At 41.3% G+C, this 26,750-nt stretch overlaps 2 protein-coding genes across 5 annotated transcripts; one reads left to right on the forward strand and one right to left on the reverse strand.

Annotated features, from left to right (window-relative positions):
• Positions 1–353: 353 nt before the first annotated feature.
• On the reverse strand, positions 354–15,300 carry LOC115786489 (zinc finger CCHC domain-containing protein 7-like). Of its 2 annotated transcripts, none has more exons than XM_030738650.1 (8): positions 14,521–15,300; positions 12,099–12,160; positions 10,707–10,817; positions 10,420–10,590; positions 10,159–10,194; positions 9,673–9,777; positions 9,236–9,350; positions 354–895 (listed from the first exon to the last, which is right to left on the reverse strand). In XM_030738650.1, exons 1-8 carry the CDS (start codon positions 14,873–14,875, stop codon positions 420–422), a joined length of 1,431 nt encoding a protein of 476 aa, XP_030594510.1. In that variant the 5' UTR covers positions 14,876–15,300; the 3' UTR covers positions 354–419. The 2 variants fall into 2 exon arrangements, with proteins under 2 accessions (XP_030594510.1, XP_030594509.1); XM_030738649.1 differs by having other exon boundaries at positions 10,420–10,593.
• Positions 15,301–22,410: 7,110 nt separating this feature from the next.
• Positions 22,411–26,152, forward strand: LOC115787317 (paired box protein Pax-5-like). Of its 3 annotated transcripts, none has more exons than XR_004020492.1 (7): positions 22,411–22,612; positions 22,799–22,964; positions 23,449–23,646; positions 23,724–23,739; positions 23,839–23,946; positions 25,761–25,901; positions 25,987–26,151. XR_004020492.1 is itself a non-coding variant. In XM_030739974.1 (7 exons), exons 1-7 carry the CDS (start codon positions 22,570–22,572, stop codon positions 26,007–26,009), a joined length of 723 nt encoding a protein of 240 aa, XP_030595834.1. In that variant the 5' UTR covers positions 22,416–22,569; the 3' UTR covers positions 26,010–26,152. The 3 variants fall into 3 exon arrangements, 2 of the variants coding, with proteins under 2 accessions (XP_030595834.1, XP_030595835.1); XM_030739974.1 differs by having other exon boundaries at positions 22,416–22,612; positions 23,724–23,764; positions 25,758–25,901; positions 25,987–26,152; XM_030739975.1 differs by having other exon boundaries at positions 22,418–22,612; positions 23,724–23,764; positions 25,987–26,152.
• Positions 26,153–26,750: the final 598 nt, after the last annotated feature.

Consider the following 26,750-nt stretch of genomic DNA (forward strand, 5'->3'; position numbering starts at 1 on the left):
GGTAGGGTATACCTTGTATGGGTCACCAGCCTGTCGCAAGTCTAACACAGAGAGACAGACAACCATTCACACTCACATTCACACCTAAGTGCAATGTACATTAGTTTTTGTCAGTATTTATGTTTTTCTGACTACTAGGCCAACCACACTCTCAACACATTAAATCTCAATAAAATTCATGTTATTGGAAAAAAAGATAATACTCAAAATTGTATAGGTGTAAAATATTAAAGTATTAAAGTACAAAACTAAGTACTAAGTACCAAAGTACATTCCTCTAACTGTATATGTTATTGTAGTTTTTCACACTGTCAATAAATACATAAATCAATAGATCACAGGCACAAAATGACTTCTTTGTAATCTAGTTACATTTATTAGCACTTAAAAAATAAATACATAAAAAAAAAAATCAACCGTCACCTTTTTCTGTGGCGCACTCTTTGTTTTGGAGAAAGAAGATTTACACTTCTGATATCTATGTCATCATGGGGATGCAAATACCCACGTTTTAGCCCTCCTCTTTTCTTCCACCTTTCTGCCTCTCGGCTCTTCCTGCTCTTTCTGCCACCTGTCTCATCCCTCCTCTTCTTCCGTGGAGGTGATGTGGACTGCTTGTGACCGTCGGCGGGCTGTCTGAAGGGGTCTCCAGGATAGGCTTCATCATCAGAGGTACAGTGGGACTTCATCAGTAATCCTCCTTCCCGTCTGGCTTGGGCCTCCCTCCTCAGACGCTTCACCTCGTGCCTCTCTTTGCGCCTCTCTGACCTCGTCTTCCTCGTGCCAGCTCGGCTGTGGAGCTCCTCCTTTGTCTTTGTCCACCCCTGGACTGATCGATTCTCCTCACCACTTGCCCCTGGTTTTTCAGACAGGTCTGAAAAACCATATGCAGGCTCTGAAAACACAATGATACAAAAGTCTTCCTTGATAACAAGTCTGATCCTGTTTTAACTGAATAATAGATTAATAGCAGCTGTTGAACTAATCAATGTTTTAGTTTATTATCTGATCAAACGCAGTGTGAAAAGAACACTTCATCAACCAACTCTGCAGTTTTCCTGAACTCTACAGAGATACTATGGCTGTTTTATGTTTTAATTCAGTCTCAGTGCTGTTTTCAGTCATTAACAGGCAGCACAGATAAACCCACCAATCTCGTCCAAGCAGCAGACTAAGTTGGCACATTTAAATGGTGAAGGGGAACATTTTTGCTACAGAGTTGTTAGAGCTCAATAAAGAGGTCCAAGCACTCACAATTCAGACCCAAAGTTACACCAATCTAAAGCAAGCATCTTCACACAATTCAAACGTGAATCTACTCTGACCAAAAAGAGGCACCCTCTGAAAATGGACCTTCGCCATTTAAAAGAGTCAGCAAAGATAAATGCCCAGCAACCTAATTTGTCATTTGATAAATGGTTGCCTTTGAAATGTTTTTCTAGCCAGGATGTGATCTGTCTGGATTTTGTATCTCAAGCCTTGTATCATTATCATGCTGTAATATTCCCCTTCTGCGATGTTTCTTGGGCAAAGTGAATAACAGTCTGGGTAGAATCACAACAAAAAAATATGATTAAGGCAATTCCAAGGGTGAAAAATGACAGGCCTTTCTAAGTAAAAAAAACAACAAACGTTTAGGTCCATATGTTTTTTGGACAATTACACTTTTTTTAAAAATAATTTTGTCCATGTACACCACCACAGTGGATTTTAAATCAAACAATTAAGATGTGACTGAAGTGCAGGCTTTTAGCTTTAATTCCAGGGGGTTAACTAAAGTATTGCATTACCTGTTTAGGAATTACAGCCATTTTTATACATAGTCTTCCATTTTCAGAGGCTCAAAAGTAATTGGACAATTGATTGACGAGCAGTTTCGTGACCAAATGAGGCCTGTTTCCTTGTCACTCTATGACAAATTAAGCAGATTGATCTTGATTACATTTGTATCTGGCAGCAATTCACTGGAAATCTCAATATGAGGCCCAACAAGATATCAGCACAAGTGAGGGAGACCATCATTAGGTTAAAAAGAGATTGCAAGAATTTTAGGAGTGGCCAAATCACCAATCTGATTCATTCTTAAAAAGAATGAATGCACTTCCCAGTAATACCAAAAGGCCTGAAAGACCACAGAAGACAACTAAAGTGCATGATGACAGAATTATTTCCATGGTTAAGAAAAACCCCTTCACAATAGCTAACTAAGTCAAGAACACTCAAGGAGGTAGGCGTATCATTAACAAAGTCTACAATCAAGAAACACCTTCTTGAATTTAAATATAGATGGTTTCCAACAAGGTGCAAACCACTGGTTACACTTAAGAACAAGAAGGCCAGCTCAGACTTTGCAGAAAGCATCTAAAAGAGCCTGCACGGTTCTGAAACAAAATCTGTGGACCAATGAAACCAAGATGAACTTGTACCAGAATGATAGTAAGAGAAAGCATGTGGAAGGAGAGAAACAGCTCATGATCCAAAGCATGCCACATTATCTGTCAAACATGATGGAGGCAATGTTATGGCATGGGTATGTATGGCTGCCAGTGGAACCAGAACTCTATTGTTTATTGATGATGTGACTGCTGATAGAAGCGGCAGGATGAACTGTGACGTGTCCAGAGCTTTAGTCACTGCTCAGATTCAGCCAAATGCTGCAAAACTGATAAGACAACACTTCACAGTGCAAATGGATAATGACCCAAAGCATACTCTAAGAAACCCAAGAGTTTCTCAAGACATGGGACATTCTTCAATGGCTAAGTCAGTCACCTGACCTCAAACTAACAGAGCATGCTTTTCAGTTACTGAAGACAGAACTGAAAGAGAGACCCACAAACAAGCAGCAACTGAAGCTGGTTACAGTAAAGGCCTGGCAGAGTATCCTCAAGGGAGGAAACACGACATTTGGTGATTTCCATGGGTTCTAGATTTCAGGGAGTCATTGACTACAAAGGATTTTCATCCATGTATTAAAAACAATCCTTGAATACATAAACTTATGTTAGTTTGTCCAATTACATTTGAGCCTCTGAAAATAGGAGGGGCTGTGTATAAAAATGGCTGCAATTCCTAAACAGTTAAAAAACTGAAGTCTGCACTTCAGTCACAAACTGATTGTTTGATTTAAAATCCACTGTGGGGGTGTACAGAGGCAAAGCTACAAAACAATGTGTCATTGTCTGTTCTGTTTGATGTTGTCTTCCTGTTGTCTTTGCTGAGAAATTTGGTGTTTATAAGTTTTTCATGTTCCTTTGCTGCCATCTACTGGGGAACAAGGGTAGTGTTTTTATGCTTGCGGCATCGACTGATGACGTCATGAGCAGTGGACATTGTTTGTGCGGGAAAACAAGCTTGATGCGCGATTTCTGTCTGTTGAGTTTCAAGTCAGCCCTTGAAGGCATCGTCGGTATGTTGTATTAATTATATGCATATAAAACAAGATCAATGTTAATCCACCTAGTTTAGAGCCCTGCTAACCTTTAGTAGAGTTCGATATTTGTTATTGTTGGTTAAGCTAATCTAGCTTCTAAGCTATTTTCTATAGCAGTGTCAAATCGCCCTCTGAATGGTATTGTATTTTGTTTCACAGTTTTACCCTACTTCAACTTACCATAAAGAGTTAACTGGAACCTGTCATCTGTGTGGTTTGTTGGAGAGGAGTTAACCAGCTGTCGACCCTGGCAAGGCGTTGGGGCAGGACAGTACAGTAAAACGACGTCTTCTGGCGGGCTGATTTTCGCAACTGGAGGACAGAACGACACCGTGTGAGTGACGGACCTGACAGAATCACAGTAACTGGATTGTCTTTTCAAGCAAGTACGATTAAAATCAGCGTCAAGATGTCGGAAAAAGCTTCGACCACACGATCCATAAAAACCAGATCAGATGCAGCCTGCTCATCTAAAAGGTCTTCAAGCTCCTCTGCTAGCAAGTTAGCTGCTGCTCAGGCGCGGGCAGAAGCAGAGGCTGCAAGGACTGAAGTGGCATTTGCTGCAAAAGAGAATGAACTGAAATTAAAGCAAGCAGAATTGGAATTAGAAAATAAGCGTTTGGAAATGACACTGAATAGAGTCCGCCTCGAAAAACAAGCTGCAGCTACAGCGGCCAAAGCAGACGTCCTAGAGGCAGCAGTGCAAGAAGAATTCAAGCAGGTTTTCAGCGACATTGATGTGCCAACCGAGAATTCAAAGGTACGCACAAAGGACTATGTTGAGGGAGCAGATAAATACTCTCCAGCAGAGCTATTAGAAAGCACTCCCGCCAGCATCCCAGACATTCAGACCCCTGAATATGCCCATCCCATTGCCTCTTACCACACCGCGAGTGAATTACCCCATCAGCAGAACCACATAATGCCACAATCACAGCACACTGACTATGTGCCTAAAACGACACCTCGCCCTGAAATAATGCAGAAGCCTTTAGGAAATGACTACAGTGACACTGCATATAACCAACCATTAGACAATTCCCACTTACTACCCAGTGTTGCTCACCAACAAAGAAGCCCTGTACATGCTCAGTTTGATGAAAACAGAGGAATATCAGACCTTGTCAGATTTATGGCCCGGCGTGAGCTTATCTCCACTGGGCTTGTGCAGTTTAATGACCGTCCTGAATGCTTTAGAGCTTGGAAAGCATCCTTTATGAATTCTATCAGAGACCTCAGCCTCTCAGCTAGTGAGCAGCTTGACCTTCTTGTAAAATGGTTAGGCAAGGACTCATCCGAACATGCTAGACGCATAAGAACTGTTCACGTGAATCACCCAGAACATGGACTCAGGGCTGTATGGAATCGGCTCAATGAGTACTATGGTGCACCTGAGGTAATTGAAAACTCCTTGTTCAAAAGGCTGGAAAGCTTTCCCAAAGTGCAGAACAAGAATGAGCTCAAACTAAGAGAGCTGGGGGACTTACTGATGGAAATACAGGCAGCAAAGGCTGATGGGGACCTGTTCGGCCTCAGTTATCTAGACACACCCCGCGGGATTAACCCTATTGTGCAGAAACTGCCATTCTACCTGCAAGAGAAGTGGCTCACATTAGGTTTTAATTATAAGGAACAACATAGGGTCACCTATCCCCCATTCAGCTTCTTTGTGAACTTTGTGTGCCTGCAGGCAAGGATGCGAAATGATCCTGGCTTCATGCTGGCAGCATCCAGCAACGAACAGTCTGGTTATCACAAGCCTGCATCAAAGTTAGAGAGCCAGAGGGCAGTAGCTGTTCTCAAGACAGGAGTGTCTCCTGATACCTCACTAACACCTTCTGACTCCCCATCTGCAAGTAAGTCCACCAGCAGAGAGGACCCAGCGAAACGTTGTCTCTTGCACAACAAGCCCCACCCTCTCCACAAATGCCGTGGATTTAGAGATAAGCCCATAGAGGAAAGAAAGGCACTCTTAAAGAAACATGGAGTGTGCTACAAGTGCTGCAAAGCCATACACTTGGCAAGAAACTGCAACGATGAGGTAAGCTGCACAGAATGTGGAAGCAACATGCATGTTGCAGCGCTACACCCTGGCCCAGCACTGAAAGGCAGCAGCTCAGAGAACCCTGCACCTGAGAATGGCGGGGAGACTCCTGTCTCGGCCACATGCACCAAGGTGTGTGGAAAGGACATCTCAGGGCGCTCCTGTTCGAAAATATGTCTGGTAAAGGTATACCCAGCCAACCACTCTTATGCTGCAGTCCGTATGTATGCCATCTTAGATGATCAAAGTAACCGATCACTTGTACGAACAGAGTTTTTCAGTATTTTCAATATTTCAGGACAGCCCTCACCATACTCCCTGAAAACATGTGCAGGAACAATAGAGACTGAAGGTAGACAGGCATGTGGCTTCATGGTGGAACCTGTGGATGGCAGCATTGTGCTGTCACTGCCACCATTGATTGAATGCAACGAAATCCCAAACAATCGGAGGGAAATTCCCTCACCCGAGGTCGCCTCCAGCCACACCCATTTGAGACATCTCGCAAAGCACATCCCCAATCACGACCCACAAGCCCCCATTTTGCTGTTGTTAGGCAGGGACATAATCAGAGCCCACAAGGTGAGAAGACAGGTGAACGGCCCACACAATGCACCCTACGCCCAAAAACTGGATCTGGGTTGGGTGATTGTGGGTGATGTGTGTATTGGGGACATGCACAAGCCGCCGCTTGTCCACTCCTACTACACCAATGTGCTGAGAAACGGACGCCCTTCTCTCTTTCAGCCATGCCCAAACAGCTACACGGTGAAGGAGAGATACTGTGTCACTGAACCCTTCTCACACTTCATCCTGCATGGAGGCAGTCATGCAAAGGCAATACAGAACACTTTGGACAGTGATGCGTTTCAGACAACAAAGGATGATGGCACAGAGGCACCGTCCATAGAGGACATGCAGTTTCTGAGCATCATGGACCATGGAGTCTACAAGGACGAGGGAAACAGCTGGGTGGCTCCTCTTCCTTTCAGAGCTCCCCGACCACGGCTGCCCAACAACCGTGCCCAGGCGCTGGAACGCCTCAATTCGCTGCAGCGCTCATTCAAAAGGAGACCTGAAATGAAACAGCAGTTCATTACGTTCATGGAAAGGATCTTTCAGAGCGGGCACGCGGAAGAAGCTCCCCTACTGAAACCCGGAGAGGAACACTGGTACCTATCGTGCTTTGGAGTTTATCACCCGAAAAAGCCTTCTCAGATAAGAGTCGTGTTTGACTCCAGCGCACAGCACAATGGCCTGTCTCTAAACCAAGTGCTCCTAACCGGACCAGATCTCAACAACAGCCTGGTGGGCGTTAAGTGTTTCAGGAAAGACAAGAATAGCGAACAGTGTCAGGGATGGCATCTTTGCTGCACACCTGCAACAGTGGATGTTCTCAACCAGAGCACAACAGTCATCATTAGAACAGTCCAGCAGGAGACCTTTGAGAGAGAACTAGAGTGCCTCTCATCCAACACAAACATTCCAAAGGGCAGTCTTCTCTGGTCCCTGGATCCCTTTCTTGACCAAGCAGGCTCGCTGAGAGTCGGAGGACGTCTCACAGCTGCCAATCTAGAACCCAGTGAGAAGAGACCGCTGATCTTGCCTGGAGGTCACCATGTAGCCACCCTCATTGTGCGTCACTTTCATGAACAGTCACAACACCAAGGACGCCACTTTACTGAGGGCGCCATCCGATCTGCTGGCTATTGGATACTGGGTGCCAAAAGAGTCGTAAACAAAGTAATTTTTGAATGCTTTGTCTGCCGCAAACTCAGAGGAAAATGTGAATTTCAAAAGATGGCTGACCTGCCACCCGACAGACTCAGCACTGAGCCACCTTTTACTAATGTTGGCATGGACGTGTTCGGGCCCTGGGCTGTTGCTGCACGTCGCACAAGGGGAGGACACGCTGAGAGCAAGAGGTGGGCAGTTCTCTTTACTTGCTTATCTGTCAGAGCCATTCACATCGAGGTCATCGAGTCTTTAGATTCATCCAGCTTCATTAATGCACTCAGAAGGTTCCAGGCCATACGGGGGCCAGTGAAACACCTACGCTCAGACAGGGGCACAAATTTCATCTGCGCCTCCAAAGACCTCAAAATCCCTTCAAATGCTGATGAAAAGACACTGGAGAGATTCCTCTCTGAGCAGGGCTGCAGTTGGACCTTCAATGCCCCACACTCCTCTCATATGGGAGGGGTGTGGGAAAGAATGATCGGTGTCACACGCCGCATCTTGGATTCAATGCTCATGCAAATAAGATCTAAGCTCACACACGAGGTGCTCACAACCCTTTTGGCTGAGGTCACAGCCATTGTGAATAACCGCCCACTTGTGCCTGTGTCTACTGACCCAACAGATCCTTTTATCCTCACACCCGCATCACTGCTGACTCAAAAGGTAGGCCCCTGCCCACCTCCAGCTGGCGAGTTTGACCACAAGGACTTACACAAGCAGCAGTGGCGCAGAGTTCAAAGCCTGTCTAACACTTTCTGGGACAGGTGGCGCAAGCAGTACCTGGCGACACTACAGCCCCGCAGGAAGTGGTCATCCGACCACCCCAATCTCAAAGAAGGAAGTGTAGTGCTTCTCAAGGACATTCACTGCAAAAGGAATGACTGGCCTCTTGGCATCATCACAGAGGTGTACCCCAGCAAAGATGGACGAGTACGCAAGGTTCAGCTGAGAATCGTCAGGAAGGACGGAACCAAACTGCTTCTCAGACCTGTTAATGAACTGGTCCTGCTGATTTCCCCAGATTAATAAGTGTGCAATGTTTCAAGTGTTAAGTAAAGAGAAGGTTTCTTAAGGTTAAATGAATGCATAACTGAGCCTATTTTGATGTTTAGGATAACGTAGGTAAAGGAAAGAAAAGTGTGAAACCCCCTGGGTATCAGGCGGGGAGTGTTCTGTTTGATGTTGTCTTCCTGTTGTCTTTGCTGAGAAATTTGGTGTTTATAAGTTTTTCATGTTCCTTTGCTGCCATCTACTGGGGAACAAGGGTAGTGTTTTTATGCTTGCGGCATCGACTGATGACGTCATGAGCAGTGGACATTGTTTGTGCGGGAAAACAAGCTTGATGCGCGATTTCTGTCTGTTGAGTTTCAAGTCAGCCCTTGAAGGCATCGTCGGTATGTTGTATTAATTATATGCATATAAAACAAGATCAATGTTAATCCACCTAGTTTAGAGCCCTGCTAACCTTTAGTAGAGTTCGATATTTGTTATTGTTGGTTAAGCTAATCTAGCTTCTAAGCTATTTTCTATAGCAGTGTCAAATCGCCCTCTGAATGGTATTGTATTTTGTTTCACAGTTTTACCCTACTTCAACTTACCATAAAGAGTTAACTGGAACCTGTCATCTGTGTGGTTTGTTGGAGAGGAGTTAACCAGCTGTCGACCCTGGCAAGGCGTTGGGGCAGGACAGTACATTGTCCAAAACTTATGGACCTAACTGTATATATAAATGGACCACTCATCATCACAGGAGATTATTTTGGTCATAATTCCCACTCAGTGCTCACTTTACATCTGTTTTTTTTTTTTTTTAGACCTAGCAGGCGGCTTTAATAAACTCACCCATCCAGCCCAAACAAAGATATAGCCGGTACATTTAAAAGAGAAGAAATGTATCCCTCTACAGCTTTAGTAGAGACCCAAAAAGAAGGCTAAAAAAAAGACTACTGTGCATCATTTTATGATAGTTTACATCACTGTAAAATAATAATTAAAAGCTATGATGCAAGCTTCGTCACCTTTCGCTCTTTCCTCTAGCCTGCGAAGTGGGAGAATGTCCTCCTTGGTGTCATAGTGGCAAACATAAGGCAATGATGGAAAAGTGCCTGTAACCATCCTCCTCCTAGTGCACTCCTGATACAGAAAGACAGGCAGTGACACAGATAAGGCAGAAGAAGAAGAAATGAGTTGAAGAATGGATCCAGGACAGTGGAAAAAGGATGCAACTGAGAATTAAATAGAGAGAGCATTTAGCTAAGATTGATTCAACACGAAAAGATTAAGGCTGGAGAAAACATTTTGGACAGTGGTGTAGCGAGGTGAAGCAAAAAGAAGAGAGAGCTGTGAGTTTAGGGGAAAAGGGATAAGCAACAGGGATAGCAGATGAGGCAGTAGAAATAAAGGCAGGCAAAGATCCAGTAAAATAAGGCAAGGATTCAATTTATTTATCACTTACATAACCATAATGCCCCCTTTTAGAGCAGTTGTAACAATGAACATGGCATTTCTTGTGCTTGAAGTTGTGGACTGTCTGTGGCCTGAGGGGCGCCTCTAACCTGATCTGGAAGAGAAAGGTTAAATGAAGGGCTTTTCAAAAAGATAATAGACATCTGTTGATTTATTGGTTGTTTTAGCAGTACGTACCTATCAAATAGGCTCCTGGCAACGGGTGTATATTGTACCATAATTGCTGTCTATTTCTACTTTGACTATCTAATAATAGGCAGGGGATAAAACTTTAAAAATTACCTAATTAAAAAGGTCTCCTGCCACCTGCTACCTAGATCAATTCTATTGCTTAATTTAGAGCAAAATCATTAAGAACTCCAATTAGGTTTACATAGTGAGCCAGAAAGGCTTGTTCATGTTCAGAAGCATTATGCATTTTGCTGAGAAAAGAAGATTAGATTTTAAAAGAAAAATAGAGCAGTCAAAAACTCACTGTCAAGTGGTACTGTCTCCACGTATCAGGGCAGGCCTGAGGAAAATACAGAAAACAGAGAAGAAATGTTTTCTTCAAGCAACAATGAAGACATAGAACTGTTTGCAAGAAATAAAATAACACTTCATAAATTGAGCCCACACACTCATGAGGCTACAGAATCTGTCAACAAACAACTGACAAATGTTTTCAACACTTCCTTCAACACATTATCACACTCTCCAACACCAACACTCAACGTGGCCAGACCTGCGAACTCACATCAGAAAGGTGCCCTGTCATCCCACAGCGCAGGCAGTGCTGGTTCCACACTGGAGGCATTTCACAAGGCTTGAGGCCGTGTGAAGGCAGTCCACATCTAGGACAGGGGCGACTAGGACATTTCCTCTGGATGTGACCCTGGATCCCACAAAGGACACATGTAGGAATTTTCTGCTGACAAAGAGACAAAACAGATTTTATTAAGATGTAAAGATGGGTGATATGGTCCTGTCAATCAACCTCTGCAGGTGTCCATGGAAATGCGATTGATGAACGAGTTTGTGTACCTTGCGGAGTGTGCAGCTTTTGGCGAGGTGGCCCATCCTGTTGCAGATGCGGCAGATCAGAGAACCACCAGGCGTGAAATAGCGGCTGGTCAGAGACCGATCCGCACCACACTAGATAAGATGAAAGATCCAAGACAAGACAGAGATTTTTAAAATGAGATTAAACCCATAACTTTGTCTTCACACTGCAAAATTAAAGGTACAGTAAGTATTTTTTTTTAGATTTTCAATAGAAAAAAAGGATATTGTACTCATGACTATACACTGATTAGTGTGCAATTGATGCATTGTCATAAACTTAGAATTAATCCATTAAAAAAGCAGGAGGAGGTACCGTGCTGCCCTGCCATCTTGAATACAGTGGCAGAGATGGAGTTTACTGTTCTGCCTAATCTAACTGCATTTTATGTATGTGAGACTGGCAACAGACGTTGTACACCTTATAAGTTACTTTTAATTTAAAGATCACAATAGCTCTTTCCGAACATTTGACATTTGTATATGTATACTCTCATCATCTCTTTCTCATTATGTTTTTCTCCTCCTCCACTACTGTTCTGTCTTTCCCTCATTTCCACCTCATCTTCCTCCCTCTCACCTCAAGCCTCATCTCCTTAACTGAAGTCAAGGCTCTAACACAAGAAAATGAGCATAAATATGCATATTTATTGCTAATATTCTCGCAATTACTTATTGTCAGCAGACATGCAACCCTCCCGTCTACGGACAGCTGACAAGAGCCAGCTAAACAACAACAGCTGGTTATAAGCTAACATTATGCCAGCTAAAGTTAGGCTTGAGTGTCCTAAAAATCTAACTTTCCCTCTGATAAACAGTTTGATTACACTCTGAGTGTCCGAGTTCAACAATGTTAGGGAAACTTTCTTTGAAGTATATCTAACACCAGCTACCAGAGGCAAAAACAGCTGCGCATACTGACCTCAACAAGTCCCCTCAGCCACACTGCCATCGGACAGAAGTGAGCTTCACATACTCATCGACTCATATCGGACTCCTTTCACAAAGTTTTACAGCCACCAGAGTAAATAGATGTGGACAACCAGCATACTGACAACTGAGGTAAACAGCGGACTGACAGCCTACACTCACTATAGATGAAGGGCAAGCAGAGTTGTTTGTCCTACAGCGGACACCATAGAATTGTGCACTTAAACTGGGAGGGTTAAGAAACAGAACTCAGTTGACTGCAATCTGCTGACATCTAGCCATGATATTTTACATACTGTACCTTTAAACTACGGACAATCGCTATTTTGAAAACCTTCATTCCGTCCTCTGACACAGTTTCATAGATATATATATGCTACTGTACTTCCCTACACAAATAAGCTCTCCTGTACTATTCATGAAAGCTAGTAGAAATCAAGTTACCTTGTCTTTCACTGATACAGCCCAGGTTTCTTTTACTGATTTCATCGTCTCATCCTTCACATCTATGTTGGAGAGAAAGACCAGGGGGAACATTAATAATTACAAGCAAATATTATCCACGATGAAATACCCAACTTTAAGTTGATCTCAGAATAGTTATTGAACAGCAACATCCAAACGAACCTTAAAAAAAAAAAAAGCTCAGGAGACTTTTCCAAGTATTCAGTCTTGTTAAAGCAGAAGCTCGAAAACATAATGAAGGGCACCTGACCTTTCTGAAGGAACTATCACTTATGTGTAAAGAAACCTAAAATTTTGCTGCTCCTGTGGAGCTGGTGGGTCAAATCAAAGTGGTTGTGTGCATCTCCCTGGTGTGAATATGATAATCTTCATCTAAAGCGCCTGGCTAAGCAAACTGTCTCTGTATACACTTTTAAAATAAATTGCACTCCCACACATTTACAAAAATAACTGCACTCACTGTGTCCATTTACTCTTTTTGCATGAAATGTATCTACAGAGATGTATTTCTAGCTGAAGTTATCTTTATTTTTCCACATTTTTCTCTCTATAGTCCACGTTGGAAGCTGGTACAGCCACACACAAAATAACTAAACTGTATCATTACAGCTTGTTATATAAAACATTACAGCTCATGGAGATCACTTAGGCTGATATTTTTTCCTAGGTGAAAAACACAACCATGCAATCATCCAGAGAATTTAACAGAAACTTCCCTAAATTTGCAGTATCAGCTGTTGTATATTCAGCACTACTGTGTAAGTAGCATTTGTTCATTGTTTTCACTGGCTGCAATTTAAATCTGTTTTCTCTCTAATTCAATAATTATTAAAGTACATTTACTGACGTCTGTCTTTTGATCACCAGCATCCAATTTTCCAAAGACAAAATTCTCCATTAACCATTCCTATACCAGTGAGCAAAAGCATGGGGTGACTTCTTTCTCCTTATCATCTCTTTTTTGAACTTATTTGAGTGCAAAATATCAAGTGCTAGTTTGATCATATACTGACATGCAAACTGATTATGCATGTAACTCATGGTTTAGAGACCTTCAGAAAAGATTCAACCCAATTATAATCAAAATAAACTAGTATCCTTAACTACCCAGGTCAGCAAACATTGGTGTTTGATGACTTTTGCAGATTGAAATGGTTAAATGTTCCAATGATGGTGGCTTACTTCTGTGTAATATTTATAACAAAGCTGCTCCATTATACTTTTGTAATTTTTTTTTCCCAGTATCTCATGGTTACAGTACCCACAGACATGATTTGTCATATGTTGCTCCGATTGTTAAAACACAAAGAGAAAAACCTTCAGATATTGTGCCATAAAACTCTGGAATGAACTATCATTCAACATGAAATATGAATGAATCTACACAAATCTTTATGTCAAAATGCAAAGTATTTTTGCTAACCTAAATGAAGAGAATTACAGAAAGTCAATTTACTACATAATTTTTACTGCATGTTTTTAGTAGTGGTGTGCGATACTGCAAAATTTGATATCAATCCAATACCAAGTACATACAGGTCCAGTATCACCGATACTGATACCGATACTTTTTAAAAATTATGAAGAATTTTCATGAAGTTTAAGTGTTTCATGATTTTTTTTTCCTTCATTCACTAATTTTCTGGATTTTTTCTTAAATGAACAAGCTGTACAAAATTATCACTCCAAAATGTTATAAAACATTTAAAACACATTCCTTTTTTTCCCCCCAAGTAAAATATCTTACATGTCACGTAATGTATAATGTCAAAACACTGTGGGGAGGGGAGGAGCAAAGTGTGCCTGCTCTGTGCTGTGACAGGAGCAGCACTGACACAGTCAGCTCACATCTTTGATGAAACCGCAGCATTATATACAGGAGAGAAACTGAAGCTAACGTATCGATCTCATTACACTGGTATTGATCAATATCAATACCAACATTGGTATCGATATTTTGGATCGATCCGCCCATCCCTAGTTTTTAGTTCAAGTGTTGAGGTGATGTAATGGTTAAATAATGTGCATTTTTTAAATTCATTCTAGGTGATTTTATTTGCTTTGTTTGTTTTGCTTAGCATAATTTTTGTTGTGTAATGCTTCCAAAAGATCAACAATGGAAATAAGTTGATCTTTATGGTTACTTTTTAATGCTTATTCTGGTTCTTGTTACATGCACAGTATCATGGTCTTAATTCAGATATGTCTGTGATAGTTTCAGTCTGTGATAGTAATCCTTTGGAATTGCATTTAATGCACATCAAATTCAAATGAAACTCCACCTTATTGAGAACATACATTAACCAGCCAAAAATTCAAAGGTGAAGCCATACAGTAGCACTAGCATTAGGACTACTGAAACCACAGTCTTAACCCAAAAGCTAACCCAGTCTAGTTTCACCTTCATCTCCAAAGTCCTCCCCAGAGCTGTTCCTGTAGCTCAGGTTGAGCTGGATCCCTGAGTCCTCCAACTGCTCCTCGCCGTCCAGGATCATCCACTCCTCTATGGGCTGGTCTTCATCTTGATCCTCCTCAACACTAGAAGATGAATCCAGCTCAGCGTCTCCAGAGCAGAATGGAAAGGCCAGGAGGAGCGGAGGGGAGCTTTCTCTGCTCAGCCGTGTAGCTTGTTTGCAGCTCATGTGATGTCTCTCCATTCCTCCTCCGTCCTCTGAACTGCTGGACCCCGCAATCAAGAAAAGGTCTTCGGAGCCTTCCTGGCCATCATCAACTTTATTTTCCTCAGTGTGCTCCATGGTCAGGTCTGACACAACCTGCAGGTGGAAAGCGCCACCTACAGGCCACTGTCTTCGCTGCTATCAGACAGCAGTAGCTGATGGGTCTTTTACAGGTTTTTATTATGTCGTGGATCCGGCAGAAATGAAAAAGTTTTGGTCTAAAACGGGATAATTACCGTGCGGGTGTGCAAACATTTAAAAATACCCTATTTTAACGGGAAAGTTGAGACTAAGCAGCGACGCAGTACACGAGGCGGTCAGCTACAGTAGCAGCTAAAAACGCAACCAAGTCAAATAACTTCCGTAAAGGCGATATTCGGCCTTTTAATTAACAAAACCAATACCTCGGATTCATTTAATTAATTTCAAATGAATGTTTCTTCCACACAGCGAAGATAAAGCTTGTTACTCCCGTGCTTGTTTACATATGTGAAGCGTTTTACCCGGCGTTTCCGGAAAAGGTTGGACAATCAAATCTGAACACAACGTGCACAGTCTGTCGAACAGTTCCCAGGTATAGTCACTGATAAAAGTGGCCCACATTTGGATCTGTTTTCTGTGGTTGGCTTTAGTTGTCAGCAGTTAGAAGCAAGACCATAGACCTCTAGAAGCAGTCAAGGTAATTAAAAGGTCATTTTAAAAAAGGAAAAGAAAAAATACATGATCTGTCAATATTAAAGTTTTACATACTGAAAAATAATCTCACAAAGTCTTGAAATTAAATACAAATGCAATGAGATGAATAATACATGGCATATTACACCGTATCGTTAAAAAACTAAGCCAAAATGCAGAAGCAGTGCGTGGAAAACGTATAACGCCACATGCTTCATCAGTCTGTCACATCGTTGTGGAGGAATTTTGGTCCACTCTCCATTATAATGTTGCTGCAGTTCATTGAGGTTTGTAGCCAGGGGCGTAGGACTGAGTTTCCTATTGGGGGGGACACATATCGGAAACCTGACAGATCCATAAATACTCTGAGAAAAGCATAAAAAAAATGCTATTTGATCTTTTACTTTCTTATTTTTCAAATGTTTCTTGGAAAAATAGTGTTGTGTACACTTATATGATTGCATGTATAATTTACATATGTATATGTTTTATAATCGTAGGACGTGGGCAAACTGGCTTGATCACAGATAAATGTTACCAGTGCATAGATAACTGTTACCAGTGCATAGTTACCAATGCACAGATAAATGTTACCAGTGCACAGATAAATGTTACCAATGCACAGATAAATGTTACCAGTGCATACTTACCAATGCACAAATGTTACAAACGAACAGATAAATGTTACCAGTGCATAGATAACTGTTACCAGTGCATAGTTACCAGTGCACAGATAAATGTTACCAGTGCACAGATAAATGTTACCAATGCACAGATAAATGTTACCAGTGCATACCTACCAATGCACAAATGTTACAAACGAACAGATAAATGTTACCAGTGCATAGATAACTGTTACCAGTGCATAGTTACCAATGCACAGATAAATGTTACCAGTGCACAGATAAATGTTACCAGTGCACAGATAAATGTTACCAGTGCACAGAGAAATGTTACCAATACACAGATAAATCGTCCCCTTAGAATTATAAGGTTCTGACATTTTTGACGAAACTGAGTTATTGTCATATACTTTTTGCTGACCCCTTATGAACAATATGTAAGAGATTTCTTTCAAATATATATATTTTGGGGCGTTTTATTCACAAAATAACAAGGTTCTATCTGCAAAATCAAGCTTTAACTTGGTACTATAAAGTTCTACCTGAGAACCAATAGGCACTTGAAATGTTCACAAGAGAGCCAATCAGGCTGCTTCTTTTTTTGTAATGTTGGTGCCCAATGTCAAGCAAAGGAGCAGAGGAGATGCTAGAGAAAATGTTTCATGGTAAGCTGGGGCTGTTTAAAAGACATCTAAAGCTTGAGGATTTCAAAAATGAGTTGACAACAGACAGAAGTACTAATGGCAGGAAAAGTCTTAACTTTTGATTTTTTTTTTTTAGATTGAGCTGTTTCTTTGCACTGTTAGCTACGAAGCTAGCGAGCTAACACTAGTTTTGTATTGTTTGTCTGTGGTCAGTGCTAACAAAAAAACAAACAATGTAGTTGGTAATATTGAGAATAGTCAAAGGTCATAATATAAGTTACCTCACGTATAAAATATTATTGATTGAAGAATGACTTCAGATTTTAATATAGTCTATGACCTAGCAGTGGTACCATGCTAATGAGCTCTGTCTATTTTTATTTCTGTCTTCAAACTCCAGAAGAGCAAGTAAAAGAAAAAAGCACCAGAAAAGGGATGGCAAAGAAATTGCTACATTTTTCCTGAATAAATACAACCGAAAGAAAACAGAATGATAGCAGAATGATTTTAATTAAAGATCCAAGTTTAAAAAATCTACCTTTTAAGTGGGATGAGTTTTTATTTGGATTTTTGTACTCAGTGGACATGGACTCAGAATCTAAATGTTTATTCAGAATTTTAAAGAATGCTTTTTCAGGTAGATTGCAGCTTGTAAAATTTAAAAAGATCTAGGATAAATGGAAAAAAAAAACATTGTGGTAAATTATCCAGAATTTGTCTGACTCTCTGTACAAATTGTATTGAAATTTGAGTTTGTTTATATGTAAAAGTATACTCCTCTACATTTATATCAAATGTTTATTTTGTTCTATTTATTTATTATAAATTTTATTTTTACTTGTTGGTTTTCATATAATTATAGGTTGAGTTATCTTAAGAAAACGTTGGAAAAATAAAGGATGGGGAAAAAAGAGGGCTCAGTCTGCCAACATGAGTTTAATGAAAAGTTAGATTTTTTTTTTTTTTAAATTGTACAATTTTAAAATTGTGTAACAGATGTTGTGCAGTAAGGCAGCATGGTGGTTAACACTACTGCCTCACAGCTAGATTGACATCTAGGTCTGGGTTCAGTTCCACCTTGGCCCGGGTCTCTGTGTGGAGTTTGCATGTTTTCCCCGTGTCTGTGTGGGTTTCCGCCCACAGTCCAAAGCCACCCAGTTACTGGGGTTGTGTTATTTGGTCACTCTAAATTGCCCATAGGTGTGAATGGTTGCCTGTCTCTCTGTGTTAGTCCTGCGACAGGCTGGCAACCTATACAGGGTGTACTGTGCTTCTCACCCTATGTCAGCTGTGATAGGCTCCAGACCCCCCCCCCCCCCCTCACGACCCTGAACAGAATAAGCGGAAGAGAATGGATGGATGGAGATGTTGTAGCATTGAAACATTCAAAGATAAAACTTTGTCAAGCATCATCTTCTTCTAGTAAAGAAGTCTAGTAAAGTCTGTAAAAACAGTTTGCCATGAAAGAAGAAATTTTAAAAAATGTTACAGAATTCATTAAATTCCAGTGCACAAATAAATGTTACCAGTGCATAGATAAATGTTACCAATGCATAGATAATTGTTACCAGTGCACACATAAATGTTACAATGCATAGTTACCAGTGCACAGATAAATGTTACCAGTGCACTAGCATAAAGTTTCATTACAAATGTATGTGAGCTTGGGGGCCCCCTGGTGGTGGTAGCCGCGTATGTCGCCTATGCCTCAGTCCGGCTCTGTTCATGGCAATGATCCCGACAGACTGTTTTACCTCATTCAAGAGTTTCTGACTCCTGCCGCTGTCTCCCACCTCCCAAACACTCAGAGCCGTTCAGAGGAAGTGGGGGAGCGCATGTTGTGCCTTCAAAATAAAAGCACGCGAGTTAAAGATTTCAAAATCAAGTATTTTTCTCCACTGCTGTGTAATTTTTGGTTGGGACAAATGCGTCTCCAATATTGGGGGGGACACGTCCCCTCCATCCCCCCGGTTCCTACGCCTACGTTTGTAGCCATTCATTAGGCACAGCTCTCTTAATGTCCCACCCAGTGGCGGATCTCTGAGTAAGGGGCCACAGTATTCATAGAAGGGCCAAGTATTTGTGGTAGATGTGGTGATATACGGACCAATAAAAATTAAAGCCATTATATTAAAATTATGGTAAATCTTATCACCATGAGGTGTAGGAATTCAGTGAACCTATGTGCCATTTCACTAAATAACACAATAAGGCATTTCATATATTACAGCATTAACTGTTGTTGCTCTCTCTAAATGATTTCTGACCTGATGAAAAGGGACTGGAGGTGCCCTGCTCTTGACCAGCCTGTGGTCTACTGTGTTCTGCTGCTCTGTCCCTCCTCTCACCCTGCTCATTTTCAGCTGGCAGACTCACTCTTTTGTTCAAAAACTGCTGAATTCCCACCTAAGACTGACCCTTTCTTTTCATATTCTTCTCTATCGCTGCTAAACATTATAGTTAATGTTAACACACAAATGCAAATTACAAAGAAGTACATGAATTAGTATTACATGACAAGTAGGGCCCAGGGTTATTATAATTAACGAAAACAAACGAAATAACGAAAACTGAAATTGAAAAAACATTGTCGTTAACTGAAATAAATAAAAACTACAATTAAAAGGAAAAAACGATAATTAACTAAAACTGTGTTGTGAGTTTACAAAACTAACTAAAACTAACTGAAATTATTGTGGATTGATCATTTTTCCGCTCTCCAAGTTTAAGTTAGGAGCACCGTCGGGCAGCTGTGTGCGTGCGTGTGCACGAGAAAGCGGCAGAGTCGCTCTGAACCGATCGGGTTCAGAGCTGGTCCACGCTGCCGCAACGCTGTGATTAACCTGTTCAGTTCTTGTGCGTTTCCGTCTACTTTATCAGTGAGAGAATAACAATCAGGAATAATAATCAAAGCATTAGTATAAGGCCTCACAAATGTCAGCAGATTCCTGGAGGGAGACTGCTGTTGGAATGGACGTGAGGAAATGAAGGAAGTGGAAAAACAGGGACAAATATGTTTGCAGCCAAAAAACTGAGCACAAAGAGCAAGGACCAAAAAAAGTCCCAGCTGGCACCGCAGCACACGACCACAAGGTAATTAACACACACAACACACACAGCTACACAAGCTTAAATGTGGACATGAGGTCGGACACTTCTGTCGGTTGTGTACAGAGGCCACAAAGACCCTGCAAGTCTAATCAATGAGCATCTAACCAAGCTAGCTCCAAAACAGAAGAAGCTTCGGGTGGTGGAGAACATCAGGATGCAGCTGGATTTGACCTTTGACTCCTTCAAAGAGTTTGTTAGTGTCAGTGCAGTAGAGTTAATCTACTGCACTGACACTGGAGTTTATTAGAAGTTTATTGTAGAATTTATTGAGTTTGGGAGTTCATATTTTTCTTTGTTTCTCCCTGTTGATGTTCATGTGTGTCCTAATTATTACACATTTAGCATGTAGTGCTTCTGTCTTGTGAACTGTTGGTTGTTGAATATATTTCTTTATGGTATCTTGAGTTTTTATTACACAATAGTCACTTTTGCGCATTGAATCTTGCACCTGACAAAGTTTGAAAATACTAAAACTAATACTAAAACTAATACTGAAACTAACGAAACTAAACTAAAACTAAGCATTAAACCTAAAATAAAAACGAGCAAAACCACTCTGAAAACTAATTAAAACTAACTGAATTAGAGAAACAAAAGTAAAAACTAACTGAAACTAAACGATAATGTAAAATCCAAAACTATTATAACCCTGGTAGGGCCTCAGTTAACATTACTCTTAACTAACTTTGCTTCTTAAATTAATGTTTGTCAGACTTACGCTATGTGACAGCTGTGAGTAAAAAGGGATTTATGACTTATCTTTACCAACAAACTCCTCAAAATGTAGACTGACATCAGTTGTTGGTTAAAAAACTTTCTCCACGAGATCTTCAAATCTTCTATAAGCTTTATTCACGCTGAGCATTCCTATTTGGCTCATTAGCGCTATTGGTGTTTCGGCATGGAATTGCATCCACCTATAATTTGATCCTTGCTCTCAGACAAAGGACAGATGAGTGACGGGACAGGGACACTTCAGGGGGCCAATGAGATTTCAGATGGGGCCAAGGCCCCTGTGGCCCGGCCCCTAGAACCGCCCCTGGTCCCACCACAGTATTTCAGTCAGCATGAGCCAACCATTCTGCAGTAGATTTGCGGCTGTGCTTGTTCTGTTGCAGAACCCACTGTTGGCATTATTTACTGTCAGATGGCCTCATGTCGCTCTCTAGAATACTTTGGTATACAGAGGAGTTCATGGTCAACTCAATGACTGCAGGTGCCCATGTGCTATGGCTGCATAACAAGCCCAGATCCTCAGCCCTCCACCATCGTGCTTGACAGTTGGTATGAGGTTTTTGTGCCAATATGCTGTCTTTGGTTTTCTCCAAATGTGGAGCTGTGCATTATGGCCAAACATCTCCACTTAGTCTTGTCTTTCCAAAGGATATTGTTTCAGATGTCCTGTGGTTTGTTCAGATGCAACTCTGCACACCTAAGCTGCGCTGCCATCTTCTTTTTAGAGAGAAGAGGCTTTCTCCTGGAAAACCTTCCAAACAAGCCATACTTGCTCAGTCTTTTCCTAATTGTGCTGTCATGAACTTTAACATTTAACATGCTAACAGAGGCCTGCAGAGTCTGAGATGTAGCTTTTGGAGTTTTTTCCACTTTTTCTGAGCATTGCACTGATCTGACCTTGGAAGAAATTTGCTAAGACAGTCGCTCCTGGGAAGATTGACAGCTCTCTTGAATGTTTTTCTCTTGTGAAGGATCTTTCTCACTGTAGAGGAATAGAGTTCAGATTGATTTGGAAATGGCCTTACACTCCTTCCTGTATTGATGGACAGCAACAGTTCCATCTCTGAGATCACTGCTGATGTCTTTCCACCTTGGCATTGTGTTAACAAACACCTGAATGCTCCAGACCAGCAAACCAAAACTTCTGCTTTCATAGAGGTGTTCACACTTTTTGTATTTGCATAATTTTAAAATCCAAGGACCAGATTATTTTATGTCCTAGTACTTAAAATTTAAACAGGTTACACTTACTAATGCTCTTACACCTAAGCATGATTTGATGTGCATACTGAAGAGTGTAAAAGCAAGATAGCTTATACCCACAAGATGATTTACTCTAACTTAATATGAGTCTCTAACAAGATGCACACACACACACACACCTATACTGGACAAACCTCAGCTAATTATGTGATACTTTCACCTAACAATGTCAGACACTGAAGCAGCCTGTTTACTGCTCTTGCTTTTAAACAATAAAACTGATTTATAATCAATAGAAATCATCTGCTGCCCAGACTATGCATTGTGTATTTCTTTATAAGCATATCTTTCTTCTGTATATACAGCAAATGATGTCTATGTGTAATTTTATATATATATAAAATATCTCTATATTTCTGTGATAAATAACTTTTTGCACAGGATTAAAAATACATCGCCTCCGGGGACTTAAGGGGCTCCGCCTTGGGGACTTTGATTCACGACTTCTGTCTTTGTAAAATCCTGGTAGCCCTGCTTACATGAGCTGCTGCACACATGTGTGCGTCCAAAGGCTCGAGCCGCTGTTCCAGCGCGCAGGTGCTGAAAATTTTAGACAGGAGCCCCTGACCTGCCTACACATCGCACCACGCAGAACTTTTGTTTTTCAGTTTCCTGGCTAATTTTAAATGTTGCATCTCCCCTAAAAAAAACAACTACCTAGCAACAGAAGCAGAAGTTCAACAGAACTACAAGCTTTCTAATTTTTAGGAAAAAGTCTGTGATGGAAGTACATTTTGGACAGGTTCCGTTCACCGTTACGCACAGTAAGTAGCCTAATGATGTTTCTTGATGAGTGAGTTTATGAGGCACCATTGCGCAGACTTAGTTACAGCGTTGCCTTCCTTTAATTCTTAAGCAGTAAGCGACTGTCCGCGCATTACGCGCAAGAATCGCTAGTCTAAATGGTAATACAATTTAACTGATGTTTCTTCATTCACTCCGGTGCTCAGGGCACGGTGGAGTCAATCAACTTGGCGGTGTCTTCATTAACGGGCGCCCGTTACCTCACGTGGTGAGACAGCGCATCGTGGAGCTGGCACAGCAGGGCGTGCGTCCCTGTGAGATCTCCCGCCGCCTGCGCGTCAGTCACGGCTGCGTCAGCAAAATACTGGCCAGGTAAACGGACTCTGTAATGAGTAGTAGTAGTATTTGGTTTATTTAGTCGTGTATTATACACAGAGGTCTTCTAATAACGCAGCATCTAAATGACTTGTTAACGTTACTGATGTTTGCTCGGGCTGTTAATTATTAGTATATTATTAGAGGATGAAAAACACATATTTTAAACTAATTTTAGTTCATCTGGAAATCTGTGCCCTTGTTTTAAAAAATTGTCTGAACGTCCTACTTATATTAATAAATATATTTTGTGTGAGCCCCCTGGTGAATGTAATTTATTTTTAATGCTGTGATATTTTGTTGTTCTTTGAGCCTGCAATGAAGCTTGTTGTTCTCACTGGAAAAAAAAAAATTATATTACCTGATAATGTTCTTAAAGGTGAAAATCCTGGCAAGGTACTGTCTTGGTGTGGTTGTTATACAGCATTGCCCTCAGGTAAAATGTTAACCCATCTGATAGATATCGACATTGTTTCTTCAGGTACAATGAGACAGGAAGCATCAGACCTGGATTGATTGGGGGCTCTAAACCCAAAGTGGCCACTCCCAGAGTTGTGCAAAAGATCCTCCAACTGAAACACCACAACCCCACCCTGTTCGCCTGGGAGATCCGAGACAGGCTGGTGCTGGAGCAAGTGTGTGACCAGAACAGTGTGCCCAGCATCAGCTCCATCAACAGGTATGTGGCCTCATGTGTACGTGTGGGCCTGACTACTTAAAGCAAAAAAATTGAGTGAGTTCTCTCTGTCTTCACAGAATCATCAGGAAGACAGTTCAGTCCGAGTCTTGTGAAGTTTGTAAGTTTTTGTTCCAATTCTTCACTCTCATGTTCTCACAAATGTTTAATGGCACTAAACCTCTGACCCTGCAGTGTCCTCAGCATCATCAGATGCCATGGGAACAGCCTGTTCCTCTCGATCCAGCTTTTCCATTAGCGGGATTCTGGGAATCACAAAATATAGCTGCAAGCAACCAGAAGGTAATGCAGTCTGTGAGTGTGATCAGTAATTGTTCGTGTTGAAAGTATAGGCTCATAAATATATACTATTAATTACTTTTTCTTCACAGTTGATTACTTTTCTTACTGTTAGTAGCTCTTCAATTTTTTGTTGAACACTATTGAGGACCAACTCCTGCAACATCATGTAAAAGTCCAGAGAGAAGGAAATGGTAGGGTGCTCAGTGTCAGAGGAGCAAAGATTTTGGGAGATGGTTTAGAGATTAAACAGGTCAGAGAGGTTGTGAGAGGCAAGATCTCAAAGGAGCTTGTTGGTGACGAGTCTTTCTGGGTAGCTTTGCTGGATACTTCAGATAGTTACAATAGTTCAAGCAGAAGGTGAGAAATGGAGCAGAAAGAAAGGAAAACTAATGACAGTGGCAAGAGTTGCTGCAGAGGTGGACGTAAGCTCAAAAATGAAAAAAGGTGGTAGTTTAACCCTGGACACTTTTCACAGAAGAGATTCCTTATTTCAAAAGTTTTATTTCCTGTTTAAACAAAAGATAATAAGGCATAAGATCAAATCCAGGATAAACCCTAGGTCGTGGATGATTGAGGATGGGCAGATAGTAATTAGTCATCAACTTCAAGAGATAGGTCTCAAAACTTGCGTAGCTGTGCCTTTCACTAAACAACTATGAGTTCAGGTTTATTGTCTTTAAATTTGTGAAAATTAGGAAATAATCAGGTCTTGATATCACAGGGGCAGTCGGACAGGGATTGAGGAGGAAGTTTAGATACTGTTTGGTGGTGATGTAGCGTTGAGAGAAAGATGAGGCCAAGCTTGCTGATTTTCTGTCCAAGTCAAAGTATGTTATGCAGAAATGGTACTATGCCCTGGGAAGCACATTTGGTGACAGAGGTTTTGTTATTTTAGAGGTTGTTTTCTTTTAATTTAGCTTTCATATTGAGTCATACAGTCTTCTCATTTGATTGTATTCATGTTGGTGTCAGAAAACCAGAAAGGTTCAATTCCCTGGTGAGCTGGGGTCTTTCTTGTTGGAGTTTGTGGAAGTGTGGGCATGTTGAGTGATTTATCTGTCTTTCTGGGTTAGCACTGCAATGGACCACTCCAAGATCCCTGGGGGCAGGGTCCACCCTGATGACACTAGTTGGATAAGCGGTGAAGAAAGTGTAAAGTTTCACTTTTTAACCAAATCTCTACATTGTTAAGATGTCTTCAAATTGTGTATTTTTAACATCTTTTCAACGACTTTTTGCTTGATGCACCTTAAATCCACATTATTTTTGAAAAATAAATATCTTAAAATCATAAAAAGAAAATGACATTTTTCGCAAGAGAAATGAAACACGTTTGAAATTGCAAAATAAAGAAAAACTTAACTTCTACTTCTATTGTAAGGGTTCACAGAGATGGATGTATTTACAGAGCAGGCTCAGCGAATTGAGTTGATTCTTTGCAGTGTCTGACCACACAGCAGACGGATGTGAAAAGCCAACAGTCTTGTGTTAATATTAGTCTGACTAAAACATCCTCCACAGCATGAGGCCCACCTCAGCTCCCCAGGCTTGTGTCCTCACAGCCAGCAGGTTCTCTCCTCCTCACTGCCTCCTCCTCACCTTGGCCTCTCATTACAGGCCTGCACACCCTCACTCCTCCATCACTGCAAGCATTAGAAGAAGAGATTGCATAGACAAATATGCATAGTTACCCCTGGAAATGCAGGCATGCGTGCACTTTATCATTCTTCTAATTAGAGGAAGTGAAGATAGAAATGGAGGTAGGAAGGGAAATAAAAGTGGACCTGGGCTGAAGCTGTTTTGTTTTCCAGTAGGGGACATCTCCTGCACTGTGTACCATGACCAGCCATGTTCATGTTATGACACCTGGGGACAGCCTGACCCCTGCCTGACTGCTCTGTCTAGCTTGACTTCTTACACAAGTCTGCCAACTAATCATAATCCAGACCTGATGGGTTAGTATGCATTGAAATTTGATCACTCATCTCTCATATTAGTTCACCTTTAATGTGTATTTCTCTCATTCATCCTCTTGTTTAGGACCTTCGTGCCAGTGCAGCTGAACAAGGAGCCTCGAGAAGAATATTGTCGCTTTAGGGCCAAAAATCAGGATGATTTCACAAGTCTTTTAATTGTAATTAATATTTATTACTGACATCAAGCTGGAAAATAATCAAAAATATGCTGAAATAAAACCAAAATGACATACCTCACTTTTCATGTTGTATTTACATCATTTGAAGCACAGAACATGCTCGCACCATGGAGGCCTAATAGAGCTTCATCAGTCCAACATATTATCCCCCATCCCTGTCGCCCCTGTGGCCACTTTCTCCTCTGTCAGTGGTACAGGGGTAGCATCATTAGGGGCCCCATGATGGAGAGCAGTGACTGATTTCTCTCCTTTGTGTGCATCTCCCTGGCCTCCCCTCCAGGATGAGAGATTAAAGGAGAAGATGGGAGCTGCTAGAGAGAGCAGCAGGGTCACAAAAAAAAAAAAAACCACCACTGAGAAAGAAATCTGCCTAGTAGTAGACATCAGTCTGCAGGAAGCATGAAGAGAATATGCACGTGATGTAGGGATTTTTTTGTTGTTGTTTCTTTGCTTTTATGTGCATATCTATGTAAAGACGCAGGCACACACCCACGCATATTGTGTATTTACAGCTAAATACATGCAAGAACATTTCTGAAGCATCTTGACATCTGTGTGCAAATAATTCAGCATGCAAACAAAACAAATCACTTATATAGAGTCAGATTCACCTTTTAAATTTGAAACCCCTATTCTCTGAATCTCTTTG

The sequence above is a fragment of the Archocentrus centrarchus genome, chromosome 10 (assembly GCF_007364275.1).
Source record: "Archocentrus centrarchus isolate MPI-CPG fArcCen1 chromosome 10, fArcCen1, whole genome shotgun sequence".
Classification (NCBI taxonomy): domain Eukaryota; kingdom Metazoa; phylum Chordata; class Actinopteri; order Cichliformes; family Cichlidae; genus Archocentrus; species Archocentrus centrarchus.